Raw genomic sequence first — 20,215 nt, forward strand, 5'->3', positions numbered from 1 at the left:
ATAGAACTACTATAATACTGCCCCTATGTACAAGAATATAACTACTATAATACTGCCCCCTATGTACAGGAATATAACTACTATAATACTGCCCATATGCACAAGAATATAACTACTATAATACTGCCCCTATGTACAAGAATATAACTACTATAATACTGCCCCTATGTACAGGAATATAACTACTATAATACTGCCCCTATGTACAAGAATATAACTACTATAATACTGCCCCTATATACAAGAATATAACTACTATAATACTGCCCCTATGTACAAGAATATAACTACTATAATACTACTCCTATGTACAAGAATATAACTACTATAATACTGCTCCTATGTACAAGAATATAACTACTATAATACTTCCCCTATATACAGGAATATAACTACTATAATACTGCTCCCTATGTACAAGAATATAACTACTATAATACTGCCCCTATGTACAGGAATATAACTACTATAATACTGCCCCTATGTACAGGAATATAACTACTATAATACTGCTCCTATGTACAAGAATATAACTACTATAATACTGCTCCTATGTACAAGAATATAACTACTATAATACTGCCCCTATGTACAGGAATATAACTACTATAATACTGCCCCTATGTACAGGAATATAACTACTATAATACTGCCCCTATGTACAAGAATAGAACTACTATAATACTGCCCCTATGTACAAGAATATAACTACTATAATACTGCCCCCTATGTACAGGAATATAACTACTATAATACTGCCCATATGCACAAGAATATAACTACTATAATACTGCCCCTATGTACAAGAATATAACTACTATAATACTGCCCCTATGTACAGGAATATAACTACTATAATACTGCCCCTATGTACAAGAATATAACTACTATAATACTGCCCCTATATACAAGAATATAACTACTATAATACTGCCCCTATGTACAAGAATATAACTACTATAATACTACTCCTATGTACAAGAATATAACTACTATAATACTGCTCCTATGTACAAGAATATAACTACTATAATACTTCCCCTATATACAGGAATATAACTACTATAATACTGCTCCCTATGTACAAGAATATAACTACTATAATACTTCCCCTATATACAAGAATATAACTACTATAATACTGCCCCTATGTACAAGAATATAACTACTATAATACTCTTTTATGCTGCGTTGTGATTAGTTCCTGTTGCTGTGTGTACAGGGTTTCGGGATGTTGCTGATGGAGGAGGCAGAGCGTATAGCCAGAGATGAACATGGATCCTTGAAGATTGCCGTCATTTCAGGTGAATGTGTGACGAGTTATATTATTTTGGGTTTTCCTCTTGGATGTCTTATCTTTGTTCCTCACAGTTGTGCATTGTTTATGGAATTAGGATGCTCCTCTTCAGAAAGTCTAGTTTCTTGGAGTGTTCTGATGGAAGACATTTTTGTTAATGGACTATGATAGTTGGCAGCCGAAACAACGTCTTACCAATAGCTATTTTTTCTTTATAGGGTCCTTAAGATCGGAAAGGTTCTTTAGGAAAAAAAAAACCCACCAAAATGAGCCAAAACTGTTTTCAGGCAGGAAGGGGTGGCTGGGTGCGGGAGTCTTAAGGCACTTTGGCATTTGTCTTGCTCCGGCAGTGAATGTTCTGGTGAGCAGTGACGTGGATGTTGGGTTGCGGCGGTGGGCGCAGTGTCGGTGGGCGCAGTGTCGGTGGAGCGCAGCGTTCGGGGCTTACTAATTGTGAGGCCTGAGACTGAGAGAATTGATATTTTTATTGCCTGTTGTCCATTCATCCTTCTCCTATTAAGTAAAGTGTTTATTCATTCCCATTCTCCGGAGCGGCGCTCTGACCTGGGGTTAATGCTTCCCCCAGTACCGGGTCCATTCTCTCTGCCTTTCTGCAATAATGAAATCTTTGTGTCTAAATTAACACACAGGAACAGATTCAATCATGGTATAATTTTCTGCTGTAAGTGTGCACACCGCTCATCCTCCGACTCCCACGCCGTCTGAAGCTGCTTTTAAAGTCCTGTTATGTGAAGCCCACGCATCCGAAACTGCAGACGTGGCCACCGGATTATCAGCCACCGCAGTCGTAACAGTCGTTCTCCTTCATTCTACAATGGGCAAATAGTGTCCTGCACCCATTATATGTAGTACCCAGACCCTCTGTGGGTCCTGTATATCCAGAGACATGGTCATTTCTGCTTCCTTATCCTCCTCTTTACTGTTGTCTGATTCTCCTCTCCTCTGCTTCATTGGTCTGATTCTTCTTTCCATCACCCTCTATTGGTCTGATCCTCCTCTCCTGTGTCCTCTATTGGTCTGATCCTCCTCTCCTGTGTCCTCTATTGGTCTGATCCTCCTCTCCTGTGTCCTCTATTGGTCTGATCCTCCTCTCCTCTGCCCTTTGTTGATCAGATTCTTCTTTCCTCTGTTGGCCTGATCTTCCTTTCCTCCGCCCTCTATTGGTATGATCTTCCTTTCCTTTGCCTTCCGTTGGTTTGATCGTCCTCTCCTCTGTTATCTGATCCTCCTTTCCTCTTTTGTCTCCTCTCCTCTGCATTTCATTGGTCATTATCCTTCTCTCTTCTGCCGTTTTGCTCTGATCATCCTTTTCTCTGTCCTCCTTTGCATACGTCTTCTCTGGCCTGCGCTGTCTGATTCTCTTCTCCTTTCTTGTCTGACCTCCTATCCTCTTGCCTGTTGTCTGATCCTCCTCTCTTCTGCTGTCTGATCCTCCTCTTCTCTTCATTCTCCTCTCCCCAGTTTTGTCAGATTTTCATCTCCTAAGCCTTACACTGCTTGAAACACCTTCTCTTCCTTCTGTTATGTGATTCTTCCCTCCTCTGCCCTATGTTATATGATCCTTTTCTCCTCTTCTCTCTGTTGGTCTGACCTTTCTCTCCTAAGCCCTTCGTTGGTCTGATCCTCTACTCTGCCCTCCATTAGTCTCATCCTTTTTTCCTCTGCCCTTCGTTGGTCTAATCGTCCTCTCCTTGGCACTCTGTTTGTCTAATCTTCCTCTCATCTACCCTCTTTTGGTCTCTCCTTTGCCCTCTGTTTATTTAATCATCTTCTCTTTTGCCCTCTGTTGGCATAATATTCCTATCATTTGCCCTCTGTTGGTCTGGTCCTCCTCTCCTCTGCCTTCCTTTGGTGTGGCCTTGCTCTCCTCTGCCCTTCATTGGTTCTGTCCTTCTCTCCACTACTCTCCGTTGGTCTGATCCTTTTTTCTTCTGCCCTCAGTTCATCTGATCCTCCTCTCATATGCCATCCATTGGTCTGATCCTCCTCTCCTCTGCCCTCTGTTGGTCTGATCCTCCTCTCCTCTGCCCTCTGTTGGTCTAATTCTCCTCTCCTTTGCCCTCCGTTGGTCTGATCTTTCTCCCCTCTTCCATCTGTTGGTTTGATCCTTCTCTCTGTCCTCCGTTGGTTTGATCCTACTCCCCTATCCCCTCCTTTGTCTGATCCTTCTCTACTCTGCCTTCTGTTGGTCTGACCCTTCTCTCCTCTGTCCTCCTTTGGTCTGTTGTTCCTTTCCTCTGCCCTCTGTTGGTCTGACCATTCTCTCCTCCGTTGGTCTGATCATTTTCTCCTCTGTCCTCCGTTGGTCTGATCCTCCTGTCCTCTGCCCTCTGTTGTATGATCTTCTTCTTTACCCTTTGTTTTCCTGATCCTTCTCTCCTCTGCCCTCCGTTGGTTCAACTCGTCTCTCCTGTTTCCACCTATTATTATTTATTATTATAGCGCCATTTATTCCATGGCGCTTTACATGTGAAAGAGGGTATACGTGCAACAATCATTAACAGTACAAAACAGACTGGTATAGGAGGAGAGAGGACCCTGCCCGCGAGGGCTCACAGTCTACAGGGAATGGGTGAGGGTACAATAGGTGAGGACAGAGCTGGTTGCGCAGTGGTCTACTGGACTGAGGGCTATTGTAGGTTGTAGGCTTGTTGGAAGAGGTGGGTCTTGAGGTTCCTCTTGAAGCTTTCCACGGTAGGTGAGAGTCTGATGTGCTGAGGTAGAGCGTTCCAGAGTATGGGGGAGGCACGGGAGAAATCTTGTACGCGATTGTGGGAAGAGGAGATAAGAGCGGAGCAGAGAAGGAGATCTTGTGAGGATCTGAGGGTGCGTGCAGGTAGGTACCGGGAGACTAGGTCACAGATGTAGGGAGGAGACAGGTTGTGCATGGCTTTGTATGTCATGGTTAATGTTTTGATCTGGAGTCGTTGGGCGATGGGAAGCCAGTGAAGGGATTGGCAGAGAGGAGAGGCTGGGGAGTAGCGAGGTGACAGGTGGATTATGCGGGTCACAGAGTTTAGGATAGATTGGAGGGGTGCAAGAGTGTTGGAAGGGAGGCCAGAGAGCAGGAGGTTGCAGTAGTCGAGGCGGGAGATGATGAGGGCATGCACTAATGTTTTTGCTGATTGTTGGTTAAGGAAAGCACGGATCAGGGAGATGTTTTTGAGTTGTAATCGGCATGAGGTGAAGAGGGCTTGGATGTGTGGCTTGAAGGAGAGAGCAGAGTCGAGGGTTACTCCAAGGCAACGAGCTTGTGAGACTGGGGAGAGTGAGCAACCATCAAGTTTGATGGAAAGGCTTGTTGGAGGAGATGAGTGAGGAGGGGGAAAGAAAATGAACTCTGTTTTGTCCATGTGAAGCTTTAGGAATCGCGCAGAGAAGAAGGATGAAATAGCGGACAGACATTGTGGGATTTTGGTTAGTAGAGAGGTAATGTCAGGTCCAGAGAGGTAGATCTGTGTGTCATCAGCATAGAGATGATACTGGAAGCCGTGGGACTCTATGAGCTGTCCCAGGCCGAAGGTGTAGATGGAGAACAGCAGGGGTCCAAGAACTGAGCCTTGGGGAACACCGACAGATAGGGGGCGAGGTGAGGAAGTGGTGTGAGAATGGGAGACGCTGAAAGTTCAGTCGGTTAGGTATGAGGAGATCCAAGATAGGGCCAAGTCTGTGATGCCCAGAGATGAGAGAATCTGTAGTAGGAGGGAATAGTCTACTGTGTCGATTCTGTGTGATCTGATCCTCCTCTCCTCTGCCCTCCGTTGGTCTGACCCTTCTCTCCTCAGTCGTCCGTTGGTCTGACCCTTCTCTCCTCTGTCCACCGTTGGTCTGATCCTTCTCTCCTCTGCCCTCCGTGGGTCTCGCCCTTCTCTCCTCTGCCCTCCATTGGTCTGACCCTTCTTTCCTTTGCCCTCCGTTGGTCTGACCCTTCTCTCCTCTGCACTCCGTTCGTCTGACCCTTCTCTCCTCTGCACTCCGTTGGTCTGACCCTTCTCTCCTCTGTCCTCTGTTGGTCTGATCATTCTCTCCTCTGCCTACCGTTGGTCTGATCCTTCTATCCTCTGCCCTCCATTGGTCTGACCCTTCTTTTCTTTGCCCTCCGTTGGTCTGACCCTTCTCTCCTCAGTCGTCCGTGGGTCTCACCCTTCTCTCCTCTGCCCTCCATTGGTCTGACCCTTCTTTCCTTTGCCCTCCGTTGGTCTGACCCTTCTCTCCTCAGTCGTCCGTGGGTCTCACCCTTCTCTCCTCTGTCCTCTGTTGGTCTGATCATTCTCTCCTCTGTCCACCGTTGGTCTGATCCTTATCTCCTCTGCCCTCCGTGGGTCTCACCCTTCTCTCCTCTGCCCTCCATTGGTCTGACCCTTCTTTCCTTTGCCCTCCGTTGGTCTGACCCTTCTCTCCTCTGCACTCCGTTGGTCTGAGCCTTCTCTCCTCTGCACTCCGTTGGTCTGAGCCTTCTCTCCTCTGCCCTCTGTTGGTCTGACCCTTCTCTCCTCTGCCCTCCGCTGGTCTGACCCTTCTCTCCTCTGCCCTCCGTTGGTCTGACCCTTCTCTCCTCTGCCCTCCGTGGGTCTCACCCTTCTCTCCTCTGCCCTCCGTTGGTCTCACCCTTCTCTCCTCTGCCCTCCGCTGGTCTGACCCTTCTCTCCTCTGCCCTCCGTTGGTCTGACCCTTCTCTCCTCTGCCCTCCGTGGGTCTCACCCTTCTCTCCTCTTCCCTCCGTTGGTCTCACCCTTCTCTCCTCTGCCCTCCGTTGGTCTGACCCTTCTCTCCTCTGCTTTCACTGGTGTCTCCGTGACTGAGGCAGCACATGACCATGACGTCATGTGTTGCCATAGCCCACACGCCGATAAAGGCTGCGGACTGGCTATAGAGGAGAACGCCGCGCAACGTGGGAGTCGGGGAGGTGGTGAATCTAATATATACCAGGGGTGGACAGTATACACCAGGATGGGTCCAGGAGAGGAACATATATACCAGGAGGGGGACAGTATATACCAGGAGGGGAACAGTATATACCAGGAAAGGAACATATGTACCAGGAGGGGGGCAGTATATACCAGGAGGGGAACAGTATATACCAGGAGAGGAACATATGTACCAGGAGGGGGGCAGTATATACCAGGATGGGAGACTGCAATACCAGGATGGGGGACTGAAATACTAGGCTGAGGGACATGTATAGCAGGATGAAATATCACATGGTCATAAGTATTCAGACCCTTTGCTCAGACCCTCATATATAAGTCACATGCTGTTCATTTCCTTGTGATCCTCCTTGAGATGGTTCTACTCCTTCATTGGAGTCCAGCTGTGTGTAATTAAACTGATAGGACTTGATTTGGAAAGGCGCACACCCAAGATCACTGCGGCTGAGCTCCAGAGATGCAGTAGGGAGATGGGAGAAAGTTACACAAAGTCACCTATCACTGCAGCCTCCACCAGTCAGGCCTTTATGGCAGAGTGGCCCAACGGAAGCCTTTCCTCAGTGCAAGACATATGAAAGCCCGCATAGAGTTTGCAAAAAAAACACATGAAGACTCCCAGACTATGAGAAATAACATTCTCTGGTCTGATGAGACGAAAATAGAACTTTTTATTGATAATTCGAAGCCGTATGTATGGAGAAAACCAGGCACTGCTCATCACCTGCCCAGTACAATCCCCTCAGTGAAGCATGGTGGTGGCAGCATCATGCTATGGGGCCAGCGACAGGATGACTGGTGGCAATTGAAGGAAAGATGAATGCGGCCTAGTACAGAGATCTCCTGGAAAAAACCCTCTTCCAGAGAGCTCTGGACCTCACACTTGGCCGAAGGTTCCCCTTCCAACAAGACAACGACCCTAAGCACACAGCTAAAATAACAAATCAGTGGCTTCACAACAACTCTGTGACCATTCTTGACCGACCCAGCCACAGCCCTGACCTAAACCCAATTGAGCATCTCTGAAGAGATCTGAAAATGGCGTCCATCTAATATGGGTTAGGGCCATTCGTATGTCTTTATGTTATTTAGAACGCTAAATGTATCCATACATCTGACCAACATGCGGGGGAGAGGCAGGTCCAAATTTTGTACCAGGGCCCATCAAACTCTAGTTATGCCACTGGGTTGAGGGATATCTTGACGTTCGTCTGCCCATTATGTTCTTCCGATTGGGGGGGGGGGCTAATACTTAATTTTCTCCAGTGGAGCATCTGGATTATAGCTCATGAGTGGTGGCGGGTAATTGCATAGCAAATTGTGTCATTATTATTTAGATGAATTGTTTTCTTGGCGTAATTATCAGTGATTGGGCTGATTGCTATTTAATGACTAAGAGATGGTCAGTATGTATGAAGTCAGTGGGGGAGGGGTGGAGGCTGGGGGAGCGCCTGTATCATTGATATAAATGGTCGCCCCATGTTGGGTTACTTCCATTCACAGTTTCTTAGATTTGGGACTGATACTTTCAGCCACATTGTAGCAGCAAGAGGCTTGTGCAGCTTTATCATTCACACTGGATACAATTGTAACAAACCTTCAGCTGTAAATATCCTCACTCGCATTGAACGCAGTGATGATCCGTCCTCACCGCGCCACCGAGTGTCCATATAGTGCAAAAATGTCCCCGACCACCCGAGATTCTGACACACTAATTCTGCCTATATTGCACAGCTGCTTATATAAGGGGGATACACTGAGAATATGGGGGACATAACCCAACCAAAGCCATGGACTCTTGGCTCCAGACTACACATCCAGACTGCTGTAATTCTGTATGGAGGGCTATGTGGGGCCATTATTCTGTATGGAGGGCTATGTGGGGCCATTATTCTGTATGGAGGGCTATGTGGGGCCATTATTCTGTATGGAGGGCTATGTGGGGCCATTATTCTGTATGGAGGACTATGTGGGGCCATTATTCTGTATGAAGGACTATGTGGGGCCTTTATTCTGTATGGAGGACTATGTGGGGCCATTATTCTGTATGGAGGACTATGTGGGGCCATTATTCTGTATGGAGGACTATGTGGGGCCATTATTCTGTATGGAGGACTATGTGGGGCTCATTATTCTGTATGGAGGACTATGTGGGGCTCATTATTCTGTATGGAGGGCTATGTGGGGCCCATTATTCTGTATGGAGGGCTATGTGGGGCTCATTATTCTGTATGAAGGGCTATGTGGGGCTCATTATTCTGTATGGAGGGCTATGTGGGGCCCATTATTCTGTATGGAGGACTATGTGGGGCCATTATTCTGTATGGAGGGCTATGTGGGGCCCATTATTCTGTATGGAGGACTATGTGGAGCACATTATTCTGTATGGAGGGCTATAAGGGGGCCATTATTCTGTATGGAGGACTATGTGGGGCTCATTATTCTGTATGGAGGGCTATGTGGGGCCATTATTCTGTATGGAGGGCTATGTGGGGCCATTATTCTGTATGGAGGACTATGTGGGGCCATTATTCTGTATGGAGGACTATGTGGGGCTCATTATTCTGTATGGAGGACTATGTGGGGCCATTATTCTGTATGGAGGACTATGTGGGGCTCATTATTCTGTATGGAGGACTATGTGGGGCTCATTATTCTGTATGGAGGGCTATGTGGGGCCATTATTCTGTATGGAGGGCTATGTGGGGCCATTATTCTGTATGGAGGACTATGTGGGGCCATTATTCTGTATGGAGGACTATGTGGGGCCCATTATTCTGTATGGAGGACTATGTGGAGCACATTATTCTGTATGGAGGACTATGTGGAGCACATTATTCTGTATGGAGGGCTATAAGGGGGCCATTATTCTGTATGGAGGACTATGTGGGGCTCATTATTCTGTATGGAGGGCTATGTGGGGCCATTATTCTGTATGGAGGACTATGTGGGGCCATTATTCTGTATGGAGGACTATGTGGGGCTCATTATTCTGTATGGAGGACTATGTGGGGCTCATTATTCTGTATGGAGGGCTATGTGGGGCCATTATTCTGTATGGAGGGCTATGTGAGGCCATTATTCTGTATGGAGGGCTATGTGGGGCCATTATTCTGTATGGAGGGCTATGTGGGGCCATTATTCTGTATGGAGGACTATGTGGGGCCCATTATTCTGTATGGAGGGCTATGTGAGGCCATTATTCTGTATGGAGGACTATGTGGGGCCCATTATTCTGTATGGAGGGCTATGTGGGGCCATTATTCTGTATGGAGGACTATGTGGGGCCCATTATTCTGTATGGAGGGTTATGTGGAGCTCATTATTCTGTATGGAGGGCTATGTGAGGCCCATTATTCTGTATGGAGGGCTATGTGGGGCCATTATTCTGTATGGAGGGCTGTGTGGGGTCCATTATTCTGTATGGAGGGCTATGTGGAGCTCATTATTCTGTATGGAGGGCTATGTGGGGCCATTATTCTGTATGGAGGGCTATGTGGGGCCATTATTCTGTATGGAGGACTATGTGGGGCCATTATTCTGTGTGGAGGACTATGTGGGGCCATTATTCTGTATGGAGGGCTATGTGGAGCCCATTATTCTGTATGGAGGGCTATGTGGAGTCCATTATTCTGTATGGAGGGCTATGTGGAGCCCATTATTCTGTATGGAGGGCTATGTGGAGCCCATTATTCTGTATGGAGGGCTATATGGGGCCATTATTCTGTATGGAGGGTTATGTGGGCCCATTATTCTGTATGGAGGACTATGTGGGGCCCATTATTCTGTATGGAGGGCTATGTGGGGCCATGATTCTGTATGGAGGACTATGTGGGGCCCATTATTCTGTATGGAGGGCTATGTGAGGCCATTATTCTGTATGGAGGACTATGTGGGGTCCATTATTCTGTATGGAGGGCTATGTGAGGCCATTATTCTGTATGGAGGGCTATGTGGGGCCCATTATTCTGTATGGAGGACTATGTGAGGCCATTATTCTGTATGGAGGGCTATGTGGGGCCCATTATTCTGTATGGAGGGCTATGTGGGACCCATTATTCTGTATGGAGGGCTATGTGGGGCCCATTATTCTGTATGGAGGGCTATGTGGGGCCCATTATTCTGTATGGAGGGCTATGTGGGACCCATTATTCTGTATGGAGGGCTATGTGGGGCCCATTATTCTGTATGGAGGGCTATGTGGGGCCCATTATTCTGTATGGAGGGCTATGTGGAGTCCATTATTCTGTATGGAGGGCTATGTGGAGCCCATTATTCTGTATGGAGGGCTATGTGGGGCCCATTATTCTGTATGGAGGGCTATGTGGGGCCCATTATTCTGTATGGAGGGCTATGTGGGGCCATTATTCTGTATGGAGGACTATGTGGGGCCCATTATTCTGTATGGAGGGATATGTGGGGCCCATTATTCTGTATGGAGGACTATGTGGGGTCCATTATTCTGTATGGAGGACTATGTGGGGCCCATTATTCTGTATGGAGGGCTATGTGGGGCCAATTATTCTGTATGGAGGACTATGTGGGGCCCATTATTCTGTATGGAGGGCTATATGGGGTCCATTATTCTGTATGGAGGACTATGTGGGGTCCATTATTCTGTATGGAGGGCTATGTGGGGCCATTATTCTGTATGGAGAGCTATGTGGACCCATTATTCTGTATGGAGGACTATGTGGGGGCCATTATTCTGTATGGAGGGCTATGTGTGGCCCATTATTCTGTATGGAGGACTATGTGGGGCCCATTATTCTGTATGGAGGGCTATGTGTGGCCCATTATTCTGTATGGAGGACTATGTGGGGCCCATTTTTCTTTATGGAGGACTATGTGGGGCACATTATTCTGTATGGAGGACTATGTGGGGCCCATTATTCGGTATGGAGGGCTATGTGGGGCCATTATTCTGTATGGAGGGCTATGTGGGGGCCATTATTCTGTATGGAGGGCTATGTGGGGCCATTATTCTGTATGGAGGACTATGTGGGGCCCATTATTCTGTATGGAGGGCTATGTGGGGCCCATTATTCTGTATGGAGGGCTATGTGGGGCCCATTATTCTGTATGGAGCGATATGTGGGGCCCATTATTCTGTATGGAGGGCTATGTGGGGCCCATTATTCTGTATGGAGGGCTATGTGGGGTCCATTATTCTGTATGGAGGGCTATGTGGGGCACATTATTCTGTATGGAGGGCTATGTGGGGCCATTATTCTGTATGGAGGACTATGTGGGGTCCATTATTCTGTATGGAGGGCTATGTGAGGCCATTATTCTGTATGGAGGGCTATGTGGGGCCATTATTCTGTATGGAGGGCTATGTGAGGTCCATTATTCTGTATGGAGCGATATGTGGGGCACATTATTCTGTATGGAGGGCTATGTGGAGCCCATTATTCTGTATAGAGGGCTATGTGGGGTCCATTATTCTGTATGGAGGGCTATGTGGACCCATTATTCTGTATGGAGGGCTATGTGGGCCCATTATTCTGAATGGAGGGCTATGTGGGGCCCATTTTTCTGTATGGAGGGCTATGTGGGGCCCATTATTCTTTATGGAGGACTATGTGGGGCCCATTATTCTGTATGGAGGACTATGTGGGGCCATTATTCTGTATGGAGGGCTATGTGGGGGCCATTATTCTGTATGGAGGGCTATGTGGGGCCCATTATTCTGTATGGAGGGCTATGTGAGGCCCATTATTCTGTATGGAGGGCTATGTGGGGCCCATTATTCTGTATGGAGGGCTATGTGGGGCCCATTATTCTGTATGGAGGGCTATGTGGGGCCCATTATTCTGTATGGAGAGCTATGTGGGGCCCATTATTCTGTATGGAGGGCTATGTGAGGCCCATTATTCTGTATGGAGGACTATGTGGGGTCCATTATTCTGTATGGAGGGCTATGTGGGGCCCATTATTCTGTATGGAGGGCTATGTTGGGTCCATTATTCTGTATGGAGGGCTATGTGGGGCCCATTATTCTGTATGGAGGGCTATGTGGAGCCATTATTCTGTATGGAGGGCTATGTGGGCCCATTATTCTGAATGGAGGGCTATGTGGGGCCCATTATTCTGTATGGAGGGCTATGTGGGCCCATTATTCTGAATGGAGGGCTATGTGGGGCCCATTATTCTGTATGGAGGGCTATGTGGGGCCATTATTCTGTATGGAGGGCTATGTGGGACACATTATTCTGTATGGAGGGCTATGTGGGGCCCATTATTCTGTATGGAGGGCTATGTGGGGTCCATTATTCTGTATGGAGGACTATGTGGGGCTCATTATTCTGTATGGAGGGATATGTGGGGCTCATTATTCTGAATGGAGGGCTATGTGGGGCCATTATTCTGTATGGAGGGCTATGTGGGGCCATTATTCTGTATGGAGGGCTATGTGGGGCCCATTATTCTGTATGTGGCACTATGTGGGGCTCATTATTCTGTATGGAGGGATATGTGGGGCTCATTATTCTGTATGGAGGGATATGTGGGGCCCATTATTCTGTATGGAGGGCAATGTGGGGCCCATTATTCTGTATGGAGGGCTATGTGGGGCCCATTATTTTATATGGAGGGATATGTGGGGCCCATTATTCTGTATGGAGGACTATGTGGGGTCCATTATTCTGTATGGAGGGCTATGTGGGGCTCATTATTCTGTATGGAGGGATATGTGGGGCTCATTATTCTGTATGGAGGGCTATGTGGAGTCTATTATTCTGTATGGAGGGCTATGTGGGGCCCATTTTTCTGAATGGAGGGCTATGTGGGGCCCATTATTCTGTATGGAGGGCTATGTGGGGCCCATTTTTCTGAATGGAGGGCTATGTGGGGCCCATTATTCTGTATGGAGGGCTATGTGGGGCCCATTATTCTGTATGGAGGGCTATGTGGGGCCCATTATTCTGTATGGAGGACTATGTGGGGTCCATTATTCTGTATGGAGGACTATGTGGGGCCCATTATTCTGTATGGAGCGATATGTGGGGCACATTATTCTGTATGGAGGGCAATGTGGGGCCCATTATTCTGTATGGAGGGCTATGTGGGGCCCATTATTCTGTATGGAGGGCAATGTGGGGCCCATTATTCTGTATGGAGGGCTATGTGGGGCCCATTATTTTATATGGAGGGCTATGTGGGGCCCATTATTCTGTATGGAGGACTATGTGGGGCCCATTATTCTGTATGGAGGACTATGTGGGGTCCATTATTCTGTATGGAGGGCTATGTGGGGCTCATTATTCTGTATGGAGGGATATGTGGGGCTCATTATTCTGTATGGAGGGATATGTGGGGCCCATTATTCTGTATGGAGGGCTATGTGGGGCTCATTATTCTGTATGGAGGGATATGTGGGGCTCATTATTCTGTATGGAGGGATATGTGGGGCACATTATTCTGTATGGAGGGCTATGTGGAGCCCATTATTCTGTATGGAGGGCTATGTGGGGCCCATTATTCTGTATGGAGGACTATGTGGGGTCCATTATTCTGTATGGAGGGCTATGTGGGGCCCATTATTCTGTATGGAGGGCTATGTGGGGCCATTATTCTGTATGGAGAGCTATGTGGACCCATTATTCTGTATGGAGGACTATGTGGGGGCCATTATTCTGTATGGAGGACTATGTGGGGCTCATTATTCTGTATGGAGGACTATGTGGGGGCCATTATTCTGTATGGAGGACTATGTGGGGCCATTATTCTGTATGGAGGGATATATGGGGCTCATTATTCTGTATGGAGGGATATGTGGGGCCCATTATTCTGTATGGAGGGCTATGTGGGGCCCATTATTCTGTATGGAGGGCTATGTGGGGCCCATTATTCTGTATGGAGGGCTATGTGGGGTCCATTATTCTGTATGGTGGACTATGTGGGGTCCATTATTCTGTATGGAGGGCTATGTGGGGCCCATTATTCTGTATGGAGGGCTATGTGGGGCCATTATTCTGTATGGAGGACTATGTGGGGCCCATTATTCTGTATGGAGGGCTATGTGGGGCCCATTATTCTTTATGGAGGACTATGTGGGGCACATTATTCTGTATGGAGGACTATGTGGGGCCCATTATTCTGTATGGAGGGCTATGTGTGGCCATTATTCTGTATGGAGGGCTATGTGGAGTCCATTATTCTGTATGGAGGGCTGTGTGGGGCCCATTATTCTGTATGGAGGGCTATGTGGAGCCCATTATTCTGTATGGAGGGCTATGTGGGGCCCATTATTCTGTATGGAGGGCTATGTGTGCCCATTATTCTGTATGGAGGGCTATGTGGGGCCCATTATTCTGTAGGGAGGGCTATGTGGGGCCCATTATTCTGTATGGAGGGCTATGTGGGGCCCATTATTCTGTATGGAGGGCTATGTGGGGCCCATTATTCTGTATGGAGGGCTATGTGGGGGCCATGATTCTGTATGGAGGGCTATGTGGGGCCCATTATTCTGTATGGAGGACTATGTGGGGCCCATTATTCTGTATGGAGGACTATGTGGGGCCATTATTCTGTATGGAGGGCTATGTGGGGCCCATTATTCTGTATGGAGGGCTATGTGGGGCCCATTATTCTGTATGGAGGGCTATGTGGGGCCCATTATTCTGTATGGAGGGCTATGTGGGGTCCATTATTCTGTATGGAGGGCTATGTGGGGTCCATTATTCTGTATGGAGGGCTATGTGGGGCCCATTATTCTGTATGGAGGAATTTGTGGGGCCCATTATTCTGTATGGAGGGCTATGTGGGGCCAATTATTCTGTATGGAGCGATATGTGGGGCACATTATTCTGTATGGAGGGCTATGTGGGGCCCATTATTCTGTATGGAGGGCTATGTGGGGTCCATTATTCTGTATGGAGGACTATGTGGGGCCCATTATTCTGTATGGAGGGCTATGTGGGGCCCATTATTCTGTATGGAGGACTATGTGGGGCCCATTATTCTGTATGGAGCGATATGTGGGGCACATTATTCTGTATGTAGCGATATGTGGGGCACATTATTCTGTATGGAGGGCTATGTGGGGCCCATTATTCTGTATGGAGGGCTATGTGGGGCCAATTATTCTGTATGGAGCGATATGTGGGGCACATTATTCTGTATGGAGGGCTATGTGGGGCCCATTATTCTGTATGGAGGGCTATGTGGGGTCCATTATTCTGTATGGAGGGCTATGTGGGGCCCATTATTCTGTATGGAGGGCTATGTGGACCCATTATTCTGTATGGAGGGCTATGTGGGCCCATTATTCTGAATGGAGGGCTATGTGGGGCCCATTATTCTGTATGGAGGACTATGTGGGGCCCATTATTCTGTATGGAGGACTATGTGGGGCCATTATTCTGTATGGAGGGCTATGTGGGGCCCATTATTCTGTATGGAGGGCTATGTGGGGCCCATTATTCTGTATGGAGGGCTATGTGGGGCCCATTATTCTGTATGGAGGGCTATGTGGGGCCCATTATTCTGTATGGAGGGCTATGTGGGGTCCATTATTCTGTATGGAGGGCTATGTGGGGTCCATTATTCTGTATGGAGGGCTATGTGGGGCCCATTATTCTGTATGGAGGACTATGTGGGGCCCATTATTCTGTATGGAGGGCTATGTGGGGCCAATTATTCTGTATGGAGCGATATGTGGGGCACATTATTCTGTATGGAGGGCTATGTGGGGCCCATTATTCTGTATGGAGGGCTATGTGGGGTCCATTATTCTGTATGGAGGACTATGTGGGGCCCATTATTCTGTATGGAGGGCTATGTGGGGCCCATTATTCTGTATGGAGCGATATGTGGGGCATATTATTCTGTATGGAGGGCTATGTGGGGCCAATTATTCTGTATGGAGCGATATGTGGGGCACATTATTCTGTATGGAGGGCTATGTGGGGCCCATTATTCTGTATGGAGGGCTATGTGGGGTCCATTATTCTGTATGGAGGGCTATGTGGGGCCCATTATTCTGTATGGAGGGCTATGTGGACCCATTATTCTGTATGGAGGGCTATGTGGGCCCATTATTCTGAATGGAGGGCTATGTGGGGCCCATTATTCTGTATGGAGGACTATGTGGGGCCCATTATTCTGTATGGAGGACTATGTGGGGCCATTATTCTGTATGGAGGGCTATGTGGGGCCCATTATTCTGTATGGAGGGCTATGTGGGGCCCATTATTCTGTATGGAGGGCTATGTGGGGCCCATTATTCTGTATGGAGGGCTATGTGGGGCCCATTATTCTGTATGGAGGGCTATGTGGGGTCCATTATTCTGTATGGAGGGCTATGTGGGGTCCATTATTCTGTATGGAGGGCTATGTGGGGCCCATTATTCTGTATGGAGGACTATGTGGGGCCCATTATTCTGTATGGAGGGCTATGTGGGGCCAATTATTCTGTATGGAGCGATATGTGGGGCACATTATTCTGTATGGAGGGCTATGTGGGGCCCATTATTCTGTATGGAGGGCTATGTGGGGTCCATTATTCTGTATGGAGGACTATGTGGGGCCCATTATTCTGTATGGAGGGCTATGTGGGGCCCATTATTCTGTATGGAGGACTATGTGGGGCCCATTATTCTGTATGGAGCGATATGTGGGGCACATTATTCTGTATGTAGCGATATGTGGGGCACATTATTCTGTATGGAGGGCTATGTGGGGCCCATTATTCTGTATGGAGGGCTATGTGGGGCCAATTATTCTGTATGGAGCGATATGTGGGGCACATTATTCTGTATGGAGGGCTATGTGGGGCCCATTATTCTGTATGGAGGGCTATGTGGGGTCCATTATTCTGTATGGAGGGCTATGTGGGGCCCATTATTCTGTATGGAGGGCTATGTGGACCCATTATTCTGTATGGAGGGCTATGTGGGCCCATTATTCTGAATGGAGGGCTATGTGGGGCCCATTATTCTGTATGGAGGGCTATGTGGGCCCATTATTCTGAATGGAGGGCTATGTGGGGCCATTATTCTGTATGGAGGGCTATGTGGGGCCATTATTCTGTATGGAGGGCTATGTGGGGCACATTATTCTGTATGGAGGGCTATGTGGGGTCCATTATTCTGTATGGAGGGCTATGTGGGGTCCATTATTCTGTATGGAGGGCTATGTGGACCCTTTATTCTGTATGGAGGGCTATGTGGGCCCATTATTCTGAATGGAGGGCTATGTGGGGCCCATTTTTCTGTATGGAGAGCTATGTGGGGCCCATTATTCTTTATGGAGGACTATGTGGGGCCATTATTCTGTATGGAGGGCTATGTGGGGGCCATTATTCTGTATGGAGGGCTATGTGGGGCCCATTATTCTGTATGGAGGGCTATGTGGGGCCCATTATTCTGTATGGAGGGCTATGTGGGGCCCATTATTCTGTATGGAGGGCTATGTGGGGCCCATTATTCTGTATGGAGGGCTATGTGGGGTCCATTATTCTGTATGAAGGACTATGTGGGGCCCATTATTCGGTATAGATGACTATGTGGTGCCTGCTACTAGGTTGGCCAGTAATATTGTCTCATATTGTAATTTTGCCCTCTGTGTATTATGTGACATCCCGGCCCTCTACTATGTCATGTACTGTCGTCATAGGCAACAGGAAAATATAGCTAATGCCCACGATTGTTTATTTTGCTTGTGCATAATTGGAACCTGTTGCATTTTGGATACTAAGGCTGTGTGCACACAGGGCATTATTATAGCATTTAGTGATGCTTTATTTTTTTTTTTTAATGCAGTTTAGTCACAAATCTGTAACACATCGTTCTCCAGCCAAGTCAGTGAGAATGAAGCGTCGTGCACATGTGGAGCTTTCTTCCTGGCAGATTTGATGTGGTAAATAATCTGCAGCGGGTCAATTCTTTCAGCATTTTTGCTGCTTGAAAGCAATAAAAAAAACAGCAATAAACGTGAATTTTTTTCTGCAATTCTTGTGCCAAGAGATGCAGAAATGGGGCGGAAATTTTACCCAAATACTCCCCGTCCGCACAGACCCTCAGTGTTAATATAGCCAAAGGGGCGGAGCTAACTGTTTTTCTCTCTACTTAATTTTACCTTATAAACATGTCATAACACAGGAAAGTTTGTTTCCTAACATTTTCTCCATTAAAATCTGTTTATCCCCGGTTTTGTCCGGTTTCTTGTCAGTCCGTTATAGAGGCGTAATACTCTGACAACATTGTTTTGAGCAGTGATTTGGGAGTCAGAGCTTTGTCAGGGGTCTCCCCCCCCCCCCCCGGGTCTCCCCCCCCCCTTCCCCCCCGGGTCTCCCCATGCTATTCCCCTTCCACTTCAGTGATGTCCAGGCCCCCTCAGACTTCCCCAGGGGTCTGCCGGAGAAATGTTCGAGTTTCCCATTGCCTTACATTATGCTCGTTACTCGAGACGAGCCCCCGAGTGTTAGGAATTCCTCCCCCCGAGCACCTGAGTATTTTCGTGCTCGTCCATCACTATTAATAACGCTTTATGCCTTGGGGTCTTGGATACCATTCCTTCCTATGTGACTTTTCAGAGCTATTTACCCCAGAATACAGGGTAAGGCTTAGATGAATCAGACTCTGTTTTTAATAAAAGGTGGAATTCCTCAGAAAATATTCATAACACCTTTAAACAATGGAAGGGATCAACCAATAGGTATAATAATAAAAAAGGCAACAGGGCAAATAAACCTCTTGAATTAGAGGGGTTGTCCAGGTTTGGGGTCACTCTATGTGACTCCAGACTTTTGAATCCTAGCAGTATGCACACTGTCAGGATCCTCCAGTGCCAATGCAGGGAGCAGGTGAATATGTGACTGCTAGTATCCGATTTATCCGATTTCCATACTTCCAGCCACATTCTGACTAGACGTGTCCAGCCTCACTCAATTCATTTTCATTGAGCGATGCCATGCATGTCTAGCCGGCACATGATCACATGGACAGTACAAACCAAAAGTTTGGACACACCTTCTCATTCAAAGAGTTTTCTTTATTTTCATGACTGTGGAAATTGTAGATTCACATTGAACGCATCAATACTATGAATTAACACATGTGGAATGAAATACTTCACAAAAAAGTGTGAAACAACTGATATGTCTTATATTATAGGTTCTTCAAAGTAGCCACCTTTTGCTTTGATTACTGCTTTGCACACTCTTGGCATTCTCTTGATGAGCCTCAAGAGGTAGTCACCGGAAATCGTCTTCCAACAGTCTTGAAGGAGTTCCCAGAGATGCTTAGCACTTGTTGGCCCTTTTGCCTTCACTCTGCGGTCCAGCTCACCCCAAACCATCTCGATTGGGTTCAGGTCTGGTGACTGTGGAGGCCAGGTAATCTGGTGTAGCACCCCATCACGCTCCTTCTTAGTTAAATAGCCCTTACACAGCCTGGAGGTGTGTTTGGGGTCATTGTCCTGTTGAAAAATAAATGATGGTCCAACTAAATGCAAACCGGATGGAATAGCACACTGCTGCAAGATGCTGTGGTAGCCATGCTGGTTCTGTATGCCTTCAATTTTTAATTAATCCCCAACAGTATCACCAGCAAAGCCCCCCTACACCATCACACCTCCTCCTCCTCCATGCTTCACAGTGGGAACCAGCCATGTAGAGTCCATCCGTTCACCTTTTCTACAAAGACACGGTGGTTGGATCCAAAGATCTCAAATTTGGACTCATCAGACCAAAGCACAGATTTCCACTGGTCTAATGTCCATTCCTTGTGTTCTTTAGCCCAAATAAGTCTCTTCTGCTTGTTGCCTTTCCTTAGCAGTGGTTTCCTAGCAGCTATTTTACCATGAAGGCCTGCTGCACAAAGTCTCCTCTTAACAGTTGTTCTAGAGATGTGTCTGCTGCTAGAACTCTGTGTGGCGTTGACCTGGTCTCTAACCTGAGCTGCTGTTAACCTGCGATTTCTGAGGCTGGTGACTCGGATAAACCTATCCTCCGCAGCTGAGGTGACGA

At 47.4% G+C, this 20,215-nt stretch overlaps 1 protein-coding gene across 1 annotated transcript in view; it reads left to right on the forward strand.

The window, feature by feature from the left end:
* Positions 1–20,215, forward strand: part of ELP3 (elongator acetyltransferase complex subunit 3) — a 208,414-nt gene that overhangs the window by 162,209 nt on the left and 25,990 nt on the right. Inside the window, exon 14 of the mRNA XM_075338841.1 lies at positions 1,223–1,304. Coding sequence (XP_075194956.1) covers positions 1,223–1,304 — 82 coding nt within the window. The remainder of the gene's footprint in view (positions 1–1,222; positions 1,305–20,215) is intronic.

Source organism: Anomaloglossus baeobatrachus, chromosome 3 (assembly GCF_048569485.1).
Source record: "Anomaloglossus baeobatrachus isolate aAnoBae1 chromosome 3, aAnoBae1.hap1, whole genome shotgun sequence".
NCBI classification, from domain to species: domain Eukaryota; kingdom Metazoa; phylum Chordata; class Amphibia; order Anura; family Aromobatidae; genus Anomaloglossus; species Anomaloglossus baeobatrachus.